Source organism: Delphinapterus leucas, chromosome 6, assembly GCF_059928025.1.
Source record: "Delphinapterus leucas isolate spDelLeu-1000000601 "Yukka" chromosome 6, BTC_Dleu_Yukka2, whole genome shotgun sequence".
Classification (NCBI taxonomy): domain Eukaryota; kingdom Metazoa; phylum Chordata; class Mammalia; order Artiodactyla; family Monodontidae; genus Delphinapterus; species Delphinapterus leucas.
In genome coordinates this window covers 38,692,280-38,711,821 of record NC_143134.1, presented here as the reverse complement: position 1 = coordinate 38,711,821, position 19,542 = coordinate 38,692,280, and the positions used below count along the sequence as shown (strand labels likewise).

The 19,542-nt window shown below is 36.6% G+C and overlaps 1 protein-coding gene across 1 annotated transcript in view; it reads right to left on the bottom strand.

Moving 5' to 3' along the window:
* FANCC (FA complementation group C) overlaps positions 1-19,542 on the bottom strand; it is a 264,472-nt gene that overhangs the window by 48,973 nt on the left and 195,957 nt on the right. The window contains exon 7 of the mRNA XM_089913032.1: positions 10,332-10,496. Coding sequence (XP_089769158.1) covers positions 10,332-10,496 — 165 coding nt within the window. The remainder of the gene's footprint in view (positions 1-10,331; positions 10,497-19,542) is intronic.

Sequence of the window (19,542 nt, the reverse complement as noted above, 5' to 3'; positions counted from 1 at the left end):
TATTTTTAATTGAGGTAACAGATAATTGTTTGCTCAAAAATAATAATATGAACAATGTACTCAATTATGTATGTTTATGTGTATGTATATGCTTACGTATGCTCATATGTATGTGAAACGAATGACAGCAATGATATAAGGAACGAGAGGGAGGAATTAGGATTATTTTGTTATTATAAGGTATTGGATTTGGATTAGCTGCCGATGTATATTGCAAACTCCAGGGCAAACACTAAAAACGTTAAAAAAAAGAAGTGTAACAAATATGCCAAGAAAGGAGATAAAATGAGATCACATAAAATGTTCAGTTAGAACCACCAAAGGCAGAAAAAGGGTAGAAGACAAAAAGAAGAACAAATAGCAAGGACAACAAATATAAAGCAGTAATAAATATAATAGATATTAGTCCAACTATAACAATAATCACTTTGAACCACAATGGTCTAAATGCATCAATTAAAAGACTGAGACTGACAAAGTGGATCAAAACAAGACCCAACTATACCTTGTCTACAAGAAACCTATGTAAAATATAAAAACACATATAGATTAAAACTAAATGGATGGGACTTTCCTGATGGCACACTGGTTAAGAATCCACCTGCCAATGCAGGGGACACTGGTACAATACCTGGTCTGGGAAGATCCCACATGCCGTGGAGCAACTAAGCCCGTGTGCCACAACTACTGAGCCTGCTCTCTAGAGCCCGTGAACCACAACTACTGAGGCCCACGTGCCTAGAGCCTGTGCCCTGCAACAAGAGAAGCCACCACAATGAGAAGCATGTGCACTGCAACGGAGAGTAGCCCCCACTCACCGCAGCAAGAGGAAGCCTGCGCACAGCAACAAAGACCCAGTGCAGCCAAAAATAAATAAATTAAAAAAAAAAAAAAAGACAACAACTAAATGGATGGAGAAAAATATACCACGCTAACACTAATCAAAAGAAAGCAGGAGTAGCTATATTAATTTCAAATACAGCAGACTTCAAAGCAAGGAAAGTTATCAGGAATATGTAGCTCATTACATAATGAAAAGGGGTTCATTTTTCCAAGAAGATATAACAATCCTTAACTTGTATGGGCCTAACAACAGACTGTCAAATTATGTGAGGAAAAAAACTAATAGAAGTGTAAAGAGAAATAGATGAATCTACTATCATAGCTGGAGGCTTCAACATCCCACTATCAAAAATGGACTGATCCAGCATCCAGAAAATCTATAAGAACATAGCTGAATGCAACAAAACCATCAATCAAGTGAATATGATTGTCATCTATAGACTACTTTATCCAACCACAGCAGAACACACATTCTTCTTAAGCTCACATGGAACATTCACCAAGACAGACCATATTCTGGGCTATAAAACATACCTTAACAAATTTAAAAGAACAAAAGTCATATAATGTCTGTTCTCAGACCACAATGGAATTAAATTAGGAATCAATAACAGAAAGTTAACTTGAAAATCTCAAATTATGTGGAGATTTAATAACATAGTTCTAAGCAACACACAAATCAAAGAAGAAACCTCCAGAGAAATTTAAAATTATTTTAAACTAAATGAAAATGAAAACATAACTTATCAAAATTTGTGGAATACAGTGAAGCAGTTCTTAGAGGGAAATTTATAGCACTGAATATATATTTAGAAAAAAAATAAATATTTAAGATGAATAATCCAAGTTTCCAACTCAGGTAACTAGAAAAAGAAGAGCAAATTCAATCTAAAGTAAGCAGAAGAAAAAATAGAATTAGAGCTGAAATCAAATGAAAATGCAAACAGGAAATCAATAGAGAAAATAAATGAAACCAAAAGGTGGTTATGGAAAAGACCAATAAAATCAACTAGCCAGGCTAACTAAGAAAAAAGAGAGGGCACAAACTACTAACGCCAGAAATGAAAGAGGAGACATCACTGCAGATCCTAAGGCATCAAAAGGATAATAAATGAGTACTCTGAACAAGTTTATGCCAACGAATTTGATACCCTAAATGAAATAGACCAAATACTTGAAAGACACAATCTGCCAAAACTCACACAAGAAGAAAAAGACTAAATGAGTAGGGCTACATCTCTTAAAAGAAATGGAATGAATAAGTAATAACCTTTCAAAACAGAAAGCACCAGGCTTGGATGAATTCACTGGTGAATTCTACTAAACATTTAAAGACGAAATTATACCAGTTCTTTACAATCTCTTTTGGAGGACAGACGCTGAGGGAATACTTCCTAACTCATTCTATGAGGCCAGAATTACACTGATACTGAAAGCAGACAAAGACATTACAAGCAAAGAAAACTTAGAGACCAATATCTCTGATGATCATAGATGCAAAAATTCTCAACAAAATACTAGAATCCAACAATGTATAAAGAATTAAATATCATGCTCAAGTGGAATTTGTCCCAAATATGCATGGCTGGTTCAACTTTTGAAAATCAATCAATTAATATAATTCATTACATCAATAGGCTAAAAGGAAAAATCACATGATCATATCAGTAAATGCAGAAAAAGCATTTAATAAAATCCAAACCCATTCAATATAAAAACTTTCAGTAAACTAGGACTAGAGAGGCACTCCCTCAAATTGATAAAGAATATCTACAGAAACCCTACAACTAATAATCATAATAATTGTAAGAAACTTGAAGCTTGCCCACTGAGTTCAGGTACAAGTCAAAGATGTTCCCTTGCACCATACTTTTTCAACTTCATTATAAAGTCTAGCTAATGCAATAAGAACAGAAAAGGAAATAAAAGCTATACAGACTGGGAAGAAAGAAAGAAAACTGTCGGGACTTCCCTGGTGGTGCAATGGTTAAGAATCCGTCTGCCAACGCAGGGACATGTGTTTGAGCCCTGGTCCGGCAATAGCCCACATGCCGTGGAGCAACTAAGCCCGTCTGCCACAACTACTGAGCCTGCGCTCTAGAGCCCGCGAGCAACAACTACTGAAGCCCGCATGCCTAGAGCCTGTGCTCCACAACAAGAAGCCCGCGCACCGCAACAAAGAGTAGCCACCGCTCGCCGCAACTAGAGAAAGCCTGCACAGCAACGAAGACCAAACACAGCCAAAAATTTTTTTTAAATAAAAATAAATAAATAAATAAAACTGTCTTTGTTCACAGATTAACTGATTATCTATGTAGAGAATCCAAAATAATTGATTAAAAAACTGGAACTAATAAGCAATTACAGAAAAGTAGCGGGATACAAGTTAAAATACAAAAGCCAATCACCTTCTTATATACCAGCAGTGAACAAGTGGAGTTTGAAATTAAAAAGAAGATACCAAGTACCTCCCAAATTAAATAATTATGTATAAATTTTACAAAATATGTACAAGGCCTAGATTAGAAAAAATACGAAACTCTGATGAACAAAATCAAAGAAGAACTACATAAATGGAGGATATCCATGGATAGGAAGACTCAATATTGTCAAGATCTCAGTTTTTCCCAATTTGACCTATAGATTCAATGAAATCTCAATCAAAATCCCAACAAGTTATTTTGTGGATATCAACAAACCGATTTTAAAGTTTATATGGAGAGGCAAAAGACCCAGAATAGCCAATACAATATTGAAGTAGAAGAGAAAAGCTGGAGGACTGACACCACCTGACTTCAAGACTTACACAAAGCTACAGTAATCAAGACAGTATGATATTGATAAATAGACCACTGCAACAGAGAGACCAGAAATACCTAAGTATAGTCAATTGATTTTTGATAAAGGAGCAAAGGTAATACAGTAAAGATTGTCTTTTCAACACATGGACATCCACATGCAAAAAATCTGATTCTAGACACAGACCTTATACCCCTCATAAAAATTAACTCAAAAATGGATCCTAAATCTGAATTTAAACTACAAAACTCCTAGAAGATAACATAGGAGAAAACCTAGATGATTGAGTTTGGCGATGGTGATGACCTTTTAGATTAAAAAAAAAAAAAAAAAATCCATGAAAGAATTGATAAGCTAAACTAATGAGAGAGAGAGCTCAAATCTCAAATAAATAAAATTATAAATAAAAGAGGAAACATATTACAACTGACACCATACAAATACAAATGATCATAAGAGACTACTATGAAAAATTATACACCAACAAATTGGACAACCTAGAAGAAATGGATAAATTCCTATAAACATACAACCAACCAAGACTGAATCGTGAAGAAATAGAAAATCTGAACAGAATAATTACTAGCAAGGAGACTGAGACAGTAATCAAAACTTGCCAACAAATAAAAGTCCAGCCAGATGGCTTCACTGGTGAATTACACCAGACACTTAAAGAACTAATATCAATCCTCCTCAGTCTTTCAAAAAAAACAGAAGAGGGAGAATACTTCCAAACTCATTTTATGAGGGCAGCACTACTCAGATACCAAAACCAGACAAGGATACCACAAGGAAGGATAATTACAGGTCAATATCCCTGATGAATATTGATGCAGAAATCTTCAACAAAATATTAGCAAAACAAATTCAACAATGCATTAAAAAGATCACGTACCATGAATGATATTGTGATTTATAATAAGATATGTATTTGGCCTTGGACCCCATTCCTGACACAGAGCTCCTAAAACCCTTGGAATTTCCTAAGTGAAGAGAGCTATTAAGGTATCTATTGTTATGTTAATGAGGTGACTTTTAGACTTCACTTAAGGGTAGGGGCTGGTTGCCAAGAGAACCAACCATGTGACTAGAAGATGGGAATTTTCAGTCCCATCTCACTAACCTCCAGGGAGGGGAGACGGGTCTGGAGATTGAATCACTTGCCAATAGCCAATGGTTTAATCAGTCATGCCTATTAATGAAGCCTCCCTTAAAACCCAAAAGGATGGTGCTTGGAGAGCTTCCAGGGTGGTAAACATGTGGAGATCAGGGGAGAGTGGCACACCTTGAGAGGGCAAGAAAGCTCTGCACCCTTTCCCCATACCTTGCCCTATGCATTTCTTCCATCTGGCTGTTGCTGAGTTACATCTTTTTATAATAAACCAGTAATCTAGAGAGTAAAATGTTTCCCTGAGTTCTGTGAGCCATTCTAGCAAATTAATCAAAGCCAAGGAGGGAGTTGTGGGAACCCCCAATTTGTAACCAGTTAGTCAGAAGCATAGGCAAAAACCTGGGCTGGCAACTACATCTGAAGTGGAAGGTGGTCTTGTTCAACTGGGCCCTTTACCTGTGCAATCTGATGCTATCTCTGATAATATCAGAATTGAGCTGAATTCTCCAATAGCCTGCTAGTGGCAGAGAACTACTTGTTGGTGTGGGGAAACCTACACACACACACACACACACACACACACACACGTTGGAATTGGGTCCAGGGGCCTAATTTGTTGACCAAGTGGGATTTATACCTAGAATACAAGGATGGTTCAACATCCACAAATCAATCAGTGTGACATACCACATTAACAAACTGAAGGATAAAAAAAATCTTATCATCATCTCAATAGATGTAGAAAAAGCATTTGGCAAATTTCAATATCCATTTATGATGAAAACTCTCAAAAGAACAGGTATAGAAGGCACATAGCTCAACATAGTAAAGGCCATATATGACGAGCACACGGCTGACATCATATTCAACATTGAAAAAGTGAAAGCTTTTCCTCTAAGAATGCCCACTCTTGCTGCTTTTATTCAACATAGTACTGGAAGCCCTAGCCAGAGCAATTAGGCAAGAAAGAGAAGTGAAAGGCATTCAAATCTGAAAAGAAGTAAAACTGTCTCTATTTGCACATGACAGGAGATACACACACAAACACACACACACTAAAGACTTCACAAAAAAACTGTTACAACTAATAAACAAATTCAGTAAAGTTGTTGGACACAAAATCAATACAAAAATCAACTGTGTTTCTAAACATTAACAATAAATTATCTAAAAAAGAAATTAAGAAAACAATCACATTTACAATTGCATCAAAAAGGCTAAAATACCTAGGAATGAATTTAACCAATGAGGTTAATGATCTGTTCACTGAAAACCATAAGATTTTGAGGAAAGAAACTGAAGAAGACACAAATAAATGAAAATATATACTGTGCTCATGGATTGGAAGACAATATTGTTAAAATGTCCATACTACTCAAAGCAATCTACAGATTCAATGCAATCCCTATCAAAATTCTAATGCTATTTTTCACAGAGACAGAAGAAATAATCCTAAAATTTGTATGGAAACACAACCCTGAATAGGCAAAGCAATCTTGAGAAAGAAGAACAGGCTGGAGGTATCATAATTCCTGATTTCAAACTATATTACAAAGCTATAATAATCAAAACAGTATGGCACTGGTATACACACATAGATCAGTATACACACATAGATCAGAACAGAGAGCCCAGAAATTAACTCACACATATATGGATCAACTAAGTTACAACAAAGGAGGCAAGAGGGGCTTCCCTGGTGGCGCAGTGGTTGAGAGTCCGCCTGCCAATGCAGGGGACACAGGTTCGTGGCCCGGTCCGGGAAGATCCCACATGCCGTGGAGCGGCTAGGCCCGTGAGCCATGGCTGCTGAGCCTGTGCGTCCGGAGCCTGTGCTCCGCAATGGGAGAGGCCACAACAGTGACAGGCCCGTGTACCACAAAAAAAAAGAAAAGAAAAGAAAAGAAAAAGGAGGCAAGAATATACCATGTGGAAAGAATAGTTGCTTCAATAAATGATACTGGGAAAACTGAATAGCCACACGCAAAAAAATGAAACTGGACCCCTATCTTATACCAAACACAAAAATCAACTCAAAATGGATTAAGGAATTGAATGTTAAGACCTAAAACTATAAAACTCCTAAAAGAAAATATAGGGGATAAGAATGACATTAGTCTTGGCAATGACATTTTTGATTTGACATCAAAAGCAAAGGTGACAAAAGCAAAAATAAATAAATGGGACTACATCAAACTAAAAAGCTCCTATACTGCAAAAAGCTTCTGCACCATCAACAAAGTGAAAAGGCAACCTACAGAAGGGAAGAAAATATTTGCAAATCATATGTCTGATAATGAGTTAATATCTAAAATATATAAAGAACTCATATAACTCAACAGAAAACAAACCCCAAAGAATCTGATTAAAAAATGGGCAGAGCATCCAAATAAACATTTTTCCAAAGAAGATATGCAAATGCCCAACAGGTACATGAAAAGGTACTCAACATCACTAATCACCAGGGAAATGCAAATCAAAACCAAAATGAGATACCACCTCACACCTATTAGAATAGCTACCACCAAAAAGACGAGAGATAATAAGTGTTGGTGAGAATGTGGAGAAAAGGGAACCCTTGTGCACAGTTGGTGGGAATGCAAATTGGTGCAGCCACTATGGAAAACAGTATGGTGGTTCTTCAAAAAATTAAAACTATAACTACCACATGATCCAGCAATCCCACTTCTGGGTATATATTCAAAGGAACAGGAAAGGAACAGGAAAACAGGATATCAAATAGATATCTGCACTCCCACGTTTATTATGGTATATTCATAATAGCCAAGATATGAAAACAACCTAAGTGTCTATCAATAGATGAATAAATAAAGATGATATATATATATAGTTATATTTATGCTATATATACATAGTGTGTGTGTATATATACACATATACACAAAATCGGCTATTATCTAGCCATGAGAAAGAAGGAAATCCTTGGCTGTGACAACATGGATGGATATTGAGGGCATTATGCTAAGTGAAATAAGTTAGAAAGAGAAACACAAGTATGATATCACTTTATGTGGAATCTAAAAAAGCTGAACTCATAGAAACAGAGACTAGAATGATGGTTATTTGGGACTGGTGGGGTGGGAGAAATGGGAATATGCTGATCAAAAAGTACAAACTTCCAGTTATAAGTTCTGAGGATCTAATAATGTACAGGACGGTGATTATAGTCAATAATACTGTATTGCATATTTGAAAGTTGCTAAGAGAGTGGATCTTAAATGTTCTCATCACAAAAACTGAAACGGTAATCCTGTGATGTGAGGGAGGTGTTAACTAACACTATGGTAGTAGTCATTTTGCAATATAAAAGTGTACGTCTTAAACATATGCAATGTTACATGTCACTTATATCTCAATAAAGCTAGGAAAAAATAAAATGTAATAAATTAATATAAATTCTGATATTTTCTCTTGTGCCTACATGGAAACATAACAAGAAGCAAGCGCATTTTTGTCTTATTTGGTAATAATATTAAACATTTTTTTAAACTTTCCTAAATTTCGTCCAAATTATTGTAGATATAAATACATTTTATGTTTCATATATTTTTACAAATTTTATATAACATATTTTTAGATTTATTTTAGAATTTAATATTTTATTCAAAAATAAAATTTATTTATAATATATTTTTTTATATTAAAAATGGACCCCTGGCTTTACAGAGGAGAATTAAGAGATTTCTCTTCTCATCTCACAGGTGTTTCATCAGGAAAAGATGAAATCAAAACGTCAGAGATTTCTCTGACTTGTGAGAGTGGGACATCTACTCCAAAGTAATGCGCTAAACTGTAAATGAAAAACAAATATGAGGAAAGTTATTTCTCCCTTGGCTTTATAGATGTTAATAATTTACCTTACTGTGTCTTATTCAATAGAATGTTTTCAAATACTATTATACTGCTAATTAACTGCAGCAGCAACTTGAAACCAATCATTCAGAATCTAAACAAAAAGGAATTAAATAATTCAAATGTGTATGTGATAAGTTAATATTTCATCAACAGAACTGTACTTCTGCCTTAAAATTGAATCTCTAGATATGGCTGGACAAGTTGTGTTGCTTGTATTCATCTGGTATTAGCACCAACTAAGGACAGGAGTTTTTTTAGGTGGACTTGGCAATACACACATGTGGTACAGAAATACTTGAAGTGCTGAATCCCATGGTTTTCCTAGAACAACTGTGTTGACATATGCATTCATAACGCAAAAGCAATAGTGAGTAAAACTGCTATGCCTAACACAAATCAAAGAAGGGACAGTAGTCACTGTATTCTTTACTACTACATACTCACAGTAAAAACACTGCCAGTTTCACATAAAAATGCATTTCATGAAAAATATTAATATAAAATATTGATTTCATTAAATTTTACCCTTGAGGATACTTTCAATTAAAAAAATTCTGTGTGGTGAAAAGGTATGCATAAAGCATTTCTGCTACATACCAAAAAATGATGATTGTCTAGAGGAGAAGCACTTGGGAAACTTGCTGAGCTATAAGATCAACCAGCCACTTTTTTCCTTCTTGGAAGTTTACTTGAAAAAAATCACTGGCAGACAAACAATCGTTATTCAGACTTGAGTATTTGGCACATACTTTCTCAAAAATTAGAGAAGTGACCCTAGCACACTAAGGAAAACAACTGACAGTATTTATAACCAATGATAAATTTGAGTTTTTAAGCTCAGAAATTAGAATCTTGGAATATTTGCTTTCACCAATGTGAGCTTTACAGCTTCCCAACACTTATAAGACATTTCTGATGAGACTGGTGGTGAATGAATGTAAATTTTGATAGTATAAAGTGAAATATGTCAATGTTTGGAAGATCTGCCTAACTTAATGAACCAATATTTTCCAAATGAACCATGTATGAAGCTATAAAATAAGATCCATTAAAAATGCAAGACAGGCCAATTGGTTTTAATGTAACAGTATGAACAGCTCATTGATATAATTTCAGATTCCACATTGCAACTAACCTTTAAAAAACCACCATTTTCAATTTTTGGTGAGGTATCCATGTCGAATATCCACAATTACCTGAGATGGCTATTAAAATATGTCTTTAACAAGTACATAACTGTGTGAAGCTGGATTTTCTTCATATACCTCAACCAAAAAAACATATTGCATCAGACCGAATACAGAAATATCTGTGAGAACCTAGCTCTCTTCTTTTAAGTCAAACAATAAAGAGGTTTGCAAAAATGTGAAAACAATGCCACGCTTGTTAGACAATTTTTTTCTTGGAAAATGTCACTGTTTTTCATTAAAAATACGCTATTTGTATTAACATGTAATCAATTTATTGTTATTTTAAAATGAAGTGATAAATATTTTTTAAACTTTTGTTTTAATTTCAAATATGGTAAATATTGATAGACAGAACCCACATTTTTTAGAAAGCTCATTGAGATCCTCAATAATTTTTAGGAATAAAGTGGTACTGAGACCAAAACATTTGAAAACTGCATTTCCAACATACTAAAGTATTCTAAGAAAAGGAAAAACAAAATTGAATGATAAGGTAAATGGTCATCACTTACAGCAAAAAAGCCTCATTCACAGCATCACAGAACTCAGGCCAGAGCACTTCCTGAGGTTCATGTCCATGGTAGGTGAGCAGAGCCTCTACCAATGGTTCAAAATCTGGCAGAGTAACAAGTGGGACACAAACTCGTGACAGGGACCTTACTCGTTCAGGAGCCATTCTATGGAATAAATAAAATGAGAAGTAAGTACCCAAATCTTACAGCCACATGTACTGATAGTTAAAGGCATATAAAATCTTCATGTTAAAAAGGTTCATGACAGGTCATTTGCTTTGCCCCTCATATAAAAAGGGGTACCCTAACACCATCTATGAACTCTATTCTCTTACATAGTTCTCTAGGAAGAAACCCTTTAGCTGCAGTTCCCATTTTGATCTCTCTCATTGTCAGGACTGTGGCTTAACCCTCTACAGGCACCTCCAGCTTACCATGCCCAAAATAGAACTTGAATTCCTTCCCCAAATGTTCTCTTCCCCCAGTGCTCCCTATCTCATTTGCTCAAGCCCAAACCCTTGAAGTCCATCCTTGATACCTCCTTTTTCTCTCCTGCCCCTTATCTGATCCAGTGGTTAATACCATTAGTTCATTTCATTACTTCTCTATACATCCATCACTACCACCTAATTCACCATCACCTCCAGCCTGGGTTACTGTAGGGCCCTCCTAATTTTCTCCCTGCTTCTGCCCTCACCTGTCTTGTCTATCTCTGGAACAGGTCCAGACCCCTTAAAAATTCAGATCACTTCACTTGTCTGCTCAATGGCTTTCCACCTCACACAAAGAACAAGCCAAGTCTTATATTAGTTGCCAGGGCCTTCCATGGTGGGGCTCCCTCTGTTTCTCTGGCTTCATCTCTTTCCACTCTTACCTTGCCCATTCTGCTCTGGCCTTTCCAGCCTCTGACTACTCCAGATAACTTCCTGTTGTTCATTCTGCCTGGAACACATGGTTAGCTCCTTCATCTTGTAGGTCTCAGCTCAAATCTTGCTTTATGTAGGGGAGTTCCCTGACCATCCCATATAAATGCACTGGCTAATATGGTAGCAATCAACCACATGTGGCAAGTTAAACTTAAATTAACTGGAATGAAATGAAACTTAAATTCCATTCCTCAGTTGCACTAGCACAGATCAAGAGTTCCAACAGCTACATGAGGCTAGTGGTTTACTGTATCAGACAGTGCAAATTCACAAGGCTTGTCCATTACTGCAGAAAGCTCCACTGACTGCAGAGCTAAACATAGTAAGTGTCCTCTTATCTCACTGTGTTCTTCTTCTCTCTCTTACCCTGTTTTACTTTTCTTCACAGTACTTTTCATCACCTGACCTATAATGTATTTGCTTGTTTATTGTTCATGGTCTGTTTCTTCCTGCTAGGACATCCACTCTGTAAGGGCAGGCAGTTTTCCTATTTTGCTCACTCCTCTATTCCTAGTATGTAGGGACAACTCCTACTTATAGCTCCAGAAACAGATATTAAATGAATAAATGAACAACTAGAAACCAGGAAGATGAAAGTTTGGGATGTATGCTATTAGATCATTCTCTAGGTATCTTCATATAAAACCATAAATCTACAAATTTAGTCTTTTTTTGTGAAACACAAATGAAACCACAATATACAACATATAGCTGTCACTCATTTTTTTTTACTTGTTGCCTATTTTTAAAATATATGTTTTGTATTTTAACAATATCTCCATTTATGGGCATTTAGGTTGTTTCTAATTTTTCACTATGAAATACTGCTGCAGCAGTATCCTTGCACATGCCTGTTTGTGCCCCCATGTGAACATCTGCATATTGAACTGCTTTCCAAAAGACTACCAATTTACTTTTCTACCCCTGACAGTGATATTATTCTGGATATATTTATTTCTTCCTAATCTGGGCAAAAATTATCCCATTGTTTTCATCTGCATTTCCCTGATTTTTTGTTTGTTTGTTTTTTCTTTTTGGCGGTACGCGGGCCTCTCACTGTCGTGGCCTCTCCCGTTGCGGAGCACAGGCTCCGGACGCGCAGGCTCAGCGGCCATGGCTCACGGGCCCAGCCGCTCCGCGGAATGCGGCATCTTCCCGGACTGGGGCACGAACCCGTGTGCCCTGAATCAGCAGGCGGACTCTCAACCACTGCGCCACCACGGAAGACCCCCTGATATTTTTTGAGATTGAATATTTGTGTGTTCCCCACTTGTATTTCTGCTTCAGTGAATTTGCTTTTAAATTTTTGTATATTTGTCCTATTTATTCATCTAATAAATATTTTTGAACCCTTACTATATTCAAACCTGTTTGCAGTGGTAGTGCTACAGAAGCAAAGACAAGACAAAGCTTAGTAATGAAAAGCATAAAATGCCAGATGATATCAAGTGCCATAATGAAAGTAAAGTACACTGAGGGGTAAGAGAGGGCAAGAATTTACTGAGGGGAGCATTTGAGCAGAGATCTAAAGGAAGTGTATGAACAAACCATATATGTACGTGGGAGAAGAATGTCACAGGCAGATGCAAAGCAAACACGAAGCCCTGGAGTATCTAAGTACAACAGAGTCCAAGGTGGCAAGTCCACAGTGAATGTGGCGGTGGCGGTGGGGAGGGGGCGGGGAGGAAGACAGGTTTTGAAGAGACCAGTGTAAGAACCTGGGATGTTAGTCTTTTTTTTTAAACTTATTTTTTAGTTTTATCAAACTTACAGATACAACTACCTTAAACAGTCAAATAGCTCTTCAAAGCTTATGAAAAAACAGCAGCTTTTGAACAAGCACTCCCACTCCCATTTTCTGATCTCAGAGGCAACCATTTTCAAGTCTAACTCATGCTTTAGGTATTTAATATGTGTTTTCCTGTGGGTTTAGTGACTATTATTTGGCTTGCTTGTTTGCTTTTTTCTTGGCACTGATGATTATTTTAACGCTAAACTCCCGCCCAAGTATGTAATCTCCTTGCAATACGTTCAAACATATCTGATATTCTGCCATTTTCATCTTTTTAAAAGAAATTTCTCCTAGAACCTTCTGACCTATTCCAATCTGAACAGGTTGCTTTTTACTCCCTTTGTACAGTTATCTTGGGACCTCTACCATAGGGATTTCTTTCACGTCTCTCCTGGATCCCATATCTTCTTCTTTCTTGGTTTATTCTTCTTACGTGAGAAAAGGTACAAAAGAGGTAAAGTATTTGAGACCTTGCATGTTTGAAAATATCAGTATTTTACTCTCATACTAGATTGATACTTTGGCAGATTATAGAATTCTGGTAATTTTTCTACAGAATTGTGAAAGTATGGTTCTACTATCTTTTAAATTTCAGTGTTGTTCTTGAGAAGTCCCATGCTGCTATGAATCCTGACCCTTTATATAAGTCCTGTTTTTACTCCCTGGAGGCTTTTGGATATCCTCTTAGAAATTTCACATTGATGTGTCTTGGTATGCATTTATTTCTATTCATTGTGCTGGACATTCAGTGGACCTTAAATCCGGAAAGATCTTTTGAATTTCTTTGATGATTTCCTACCTATTCTTTTCTCTGTTCTTTCTGGGGACTCTGATTTTTTGGATATTGAACTTCCTAGACAGTTCTCTCTTATCTTTTCTTTCTTATTTTTCATCTCTTGGTCTTTTTGCTCTAGATTTTGAAAGAATTGTTCAACTTTACTTTCCAATCTTTTATTATGTTTTTAATTACCACTCTCTCATTATTAATTTCCAAGAACTATTTTCTTCATTCTCTGGATGTTTCTTTTTTTTTAAAAAAACAGCATTCTGTTCTTTTTTAAAATTTTATTTTTGTCTTAGGACTCCTTTATTGATTTAGTTTTATTGAAGTATAGCTGCTGTACAATATTATATAAGTTACAGGTGTACAACATAGTGACTCACAATTTTTAAAGGTTATACTCCATTTATAGTTATTATAAAATATTGGCCATATTCTCCAGGTTGTACAATATATCCTTGTAGCTTATTTTATACCTAACAGCTTGTATCTCTTACTCCTCTACTCCTATATATTGCCCCTCTCCCCTTCCATCTCCCCACTGGTAACCAGTAGTTTGTTATCTATATCTGTGAGTCTAGCATTCTGCTCTTGTTTAGTGGATATATTACCTTTTATTTTAGTAGGGACTTTTTTTTTTTGGCTGAGTTGGGTCTTAGTGGCGACATGCAGGATCTTTTTGTTGTGGCGCGTGGGCTTCTCTATAGTTGTGGTGTGCGGGTTTTTTTTTTTTCTCTCTCTTTAGTTGTGGCGCAGCAGGCTCCAGAGCATGTGGGCTCTGTAGTTTGGGGCACGTGGCTCTCTAGTTGAGGCAGGCAGGGGCTCAGTAGTTGTGGCACACGGGCTTAGTTGCCCCGTGGCATGCGGGATCTTAGTTCCCCAAGCAGGGATTGAAACCACATCCCCTGCATTGGAAGGTGGATTCTTTACCACTGGACCATCAGGGAAGTCCCTTAATGGGGACAATGACATGAATTTATTTTAGATGATCTTTTCTTTAAATAATCTTTTTTTTCTTTATTTTCACTGGTTTCTACTTTCAAGACTATATGCTTAATATATTTCCTTAAATATGTAGTGACCATTGCCTGTCATCTTTTTTTTAAACACCTTAAATATATATATATATATATATATATATATATAAATTTATTTTATTTTACTTAACACCTTCAATAACCTTTATTGAAACCAACATTCAAATAGTATCTCAAGGGTGAAATTCTGTTTCAGCAAAACCAATTTAACAATTTCAAATATATATAAAAACATTTAAAAAGTAATCTTGTTAAAGGTGATCATTTCTCCTTCCCCCATTTTATCTTCTATACATTGCTGCACCAAATAAACAGGGAAGACTCTGTTCAACCATCTGCACCAAAAAAAGAAAAAAAAAGAAAAAAGAAGAAAAAGAAAAGAAGGGAAAATTGCAGTTTGACAAGTGCCAAATATCAGAAATCACATCAAATCAGAGTGTAATTATAGGCTTAATGTGTTATAACTAAGGCTTTCGATAGTACAGTCCACAAACCCAATGTGAATTCCCACCATTTTAAGGGCTCCCGTAGCTTGACTTTGCTGGACTAAAACGCACAGGGGCCGTTACCTATGATAAATGAAGTGATGCAATACTTTTGGAAAAGTAGAAACGGGTAGTAACTAAGGGTTTACTTCCAGTTATTTCAGCAATAGTCTGGCTTGACCAGCCTGAGAAAGATTACATTTCTGGTTCTTGTTTCTGAGTTGGGCCCAAAGAGGTGAGCTGCTAGTGGAACAGAAGTTATGGCCTGTCATCTTATATTTAACAGTCAGGCACTAAAAACCCAGTAGTGAGTAATATGTGCATGTGTGGGGAAAGCTGACTGTGATCTTCACTATAGGACAGTAGTTTTTAGACTTTTTGAGTTTCAAAAACCCTTAAAAATTACTGAAAGACCAAACAGCTTTTGTTTCTGAGATTATAACTATTGATACTCATATTTGAAATTAAAACAAAGACACCTAAAAGTATTTATCAATTCACTAAAAGTAACAATAACAAATCCATTAGGTGTTAACATGAATAACATTTTTGTTGAAAAATTACTATATTTTACAAAACAAAAACAGTGAGAAGAGTGGCACTTTTTTTTTTAAATTCTTGGTAAAACTGGATCTCTTAGTTACTTGATTCTCAATTGAAAGTTCTTTTATTTTTAAAAATTTATTTATTTCATTTATTTGTTTTTGGCTGCGTTGGGTCTTCGTTGCTGCTAGCGTGCTTTCTCTAGTTGCGGTGAGCGGGGGCTACTCTTTGTTGCAGTGTGCGGGCTTCTCATTGTGCTGGTTTCTCTTGTTGCAGAGCACGGGCTCTAGGCACACGGGCTTCAGTAGTTGTGGCTTGAGGGCTCTAGAGTGCAGGCTCAGTAGTTGTGGAGCACGGGCTTATTTGCTCCGCCGCACGTGGGATCTTCCCGGACCAGGGCTCAAACCCGTGTCCCCTGCATTGGCAGGTGGATTGTTAACCACTGCGCCACCAGGGATGCCCGGCACTCTTTTATATGTTTGCAAACTTCTTTCCTATATAGCTTGAAAGAAGACAGCTGGATTCTTGTATTTACTTCTGCATTTAATTTGTTGCAATACGTTTTTTTTTGGTTGAACTATATGGAGAGTCTAGCCCCACATAGATATGTAGTTTTAAAACGCAGGAGTATTTTAATAGCTTCTTCACACAATTACACATATTCTCCTTTGATATTACACCAAAATTTATCAAGCGCTGCTCACCCTTTTCCTCCAAGCCTATCTAGGAATGCAGGTAGAGCTGCCTGCCATAGGTCTAGGGGGTTGGTGATGGGTGGTCTCTACCATGAGAAGGGCTGAAATTATCCACAATTTACTGGCCAAGCCTTACCCTGAAAGCTGAAAGTCCTCAAACAGACTAGAGTACTAAAACAGTTACATCAAACGGATCCTGTCAATGAAAGTTTTGTCTAGGTGAAGAGATGGATTCCTGGCACTTCCTAATCCACCATCTTCCTTGACACCCCTTTTGATCTCTGTATTAAAAGTTAAAAATAAAAAGAAGAAAACACTTGTCTTACTTTCCATTTCTTTGTCCTGTTGTATTATATCCTAGGAGAACTACTCAGCTCAATCTTTGGAGTCATTGTTGGTTAACATTTAGCTTTATCTCCTATTCATAAACTCAATAAACTCCTGTTTATTGAATTTTTTTTTTTCTCCTGTAAGTCTCTTTGGAAAAAACCTCAGCTTATTCCTACTTCAAGGATTTGATAGTTTCTCTTACTATTCTTAAGATAATTAATTATTCATTTTTTATTTAAAAAATCCATTTGCTTGTCCTTGGGGATGCATATAATTGGTACATTTGCATTTTCTGTTTGGTGCATTTGGTTCATTTTTCCCTTACGGTGTCAACTTTTCATGAATGTCTGGTGATTTTCGTTTATTTGCTCTTTCTGGCATTTGGGGTTCCATGTTAGTCTCTCTGTGAGTGCTCTGTTCAGTGCAGCCCGCCTCCAGCACTTGGTCAAGGGTCAGGACGCGGTGCTGGCCGGGGCTGCCAGTAAATTGCATTCTGGGCGTTAGAGCATCCCCACACTGCTGGGAGTTGACAGCCATCTGGTGCTTGTTCTCCTCCAAAGGCTCCTCCCCCATTCTTGTGGGAAACAGGACACCTTTGTCGTCTCTTTTTTGGGGGCAGCGGATGAGTTGGAGGAGTGTATGAGGGACTAGTCAGCTGGCTGCTATTACTGCAGTACTCTAACAGGTATCTTGTTGGCTGCCATGTACCCTACTACTCCTTGAATCCACCCGCGAAGTAACCCTCTTACAAACTTTCTGGGCTGTGATATTTGCCTTGAAAAATATCCCACTACCAACCATTTTAAGCCTTTCTCACAGTTTGTGGGTCATCAAAAGCCCCCCTTATTTCACAATATTATATATTTAATTGTTAAAATTTCCCTGTAATTCTAGAGGTTGGAAGCATAAAAAGAATGCCAGGACATTCAGGTGCTTAGTTCATCACCTGACTTAATTTTTTAAATTACATTTTCATCTTAATCTCCTGGCTAGATTATTAGAGTTGCTATTCCTCATAGGCCTTGCACTTAGTCTTTAGGGTCTGTCCAAGTTCTCTATAGCAGAGCTACTCAAAGTATGGTCCTGGGAATCAGCAGTATCAGCATCTTTGGGAGTAAGGCCAAGAAAACTGTTTACATTTTTCCAGGGGAATCTTATACACATTGAAGTTTGAGAAATATTGCTCTACACTTTAATAGCAGTCCCCAGAACTAGATATCAATCTCTAGCAATAATCTGAATACTTTAAGGAAACATGATAGAACTGCATTTCAGGTTTATATTTTTATTAATTAATTCCTACAAATTATTAGTTTAGCTGTATTATTTTCTTGATAATCAAGAGTAAAATTCTCATAGACATAATATTTTTGTCGAACTACACAATGACATCTTCTTTTGTGTGAACAGTTTGTCTTTTCTCTTTAAATATTCACCCTTTCTAAAACTCACTTCTTGTTCTTTACCACTTTCCTAAATGACTGAAGTCTCTTCAACAGCATTTATCTTCCACAGTGCTCTATCATCTTTCTCTAACTTACCGTCTAGGTGGTTTCAGACCTAAAATTTAATTCATGTGTTTTTGAGTCTATCATCTAAGTTGTTAACAAAAAGACGTATTTATCTTGAGTTGTAAATACCTTAAATTTTTGGAATATATGAGCTTACTGGGTAGGATAAGAGAAGGGAAAGTTGTATTCGTTTGTGATGTAGGATGCTTTTTTGTGTGCATATTTTGCACAGAATCTAGCAGAATATTTTGCATACAGCAAGGGCGCTATGAATGTTTGAGAAATTGAAAAATATGCCTGAGAATTACATGCACTCATAATAAATCCAGAACTCTGAAATATAGGAGGACAGAGATGGTGATCTTGCCTCCACAGCCTTGACTCATCAGTCCTCCTCTTTAAAAGACCTGTAAGTACAACTTTTCTCTCATTATCTTAAAAAAAAGGAAGAGAGTCAGAGACTATCACTGGTAACTGAGTGGGTGGAAAAGAGGACCTCAGCACCAAGGGCATTCATTTATCAAGCACTGAAGCTTATGGGCTGCAGATTGTATCTCTCATTAGACTGAAAAAAATCCAAGATAATTTTCCTGAAAAATTCTAAAGTCTCAGGTAAACTGAGGTAGCTCTTGGTTCTACCAAAATGCAGGCAGGCCAAATGATAATCTTCTGAAGGGCTGCAAATGGCTCACAGCCTTCAAGGCTCCCTCTTTTGTCAGAAGCTTGCCAGAGAGCAGAGATCCAACTTCAACCAGAGTTACGCAATGTTTTCCAGACTGGATTACACTAAGCATTAGGTCTTGACTGATTGCCAGAGCAGCACTTCCAAACGATTTCTGCACAAGAATTCAACTACAGAAGGCTCAATGGTAACCATATACTGCTGGAGACATCCTTCCTATATGGTTGTACTGAAGTTTCCAAACCATCTGCAGCAAACCATAGAACTACAAGATAAACTGATGATGCTCAGAAAGTCCACAATGTTGCTCCTTCTAGACAGTTTGTAGCAAAGAGCAAGAGAGATTTTAAACATTCTGTCATTGGATTGTTGATTTTACTTGGTGGCAAGTGAAACTCTATTTAAAGCACTATGACAAGATCGTTTATC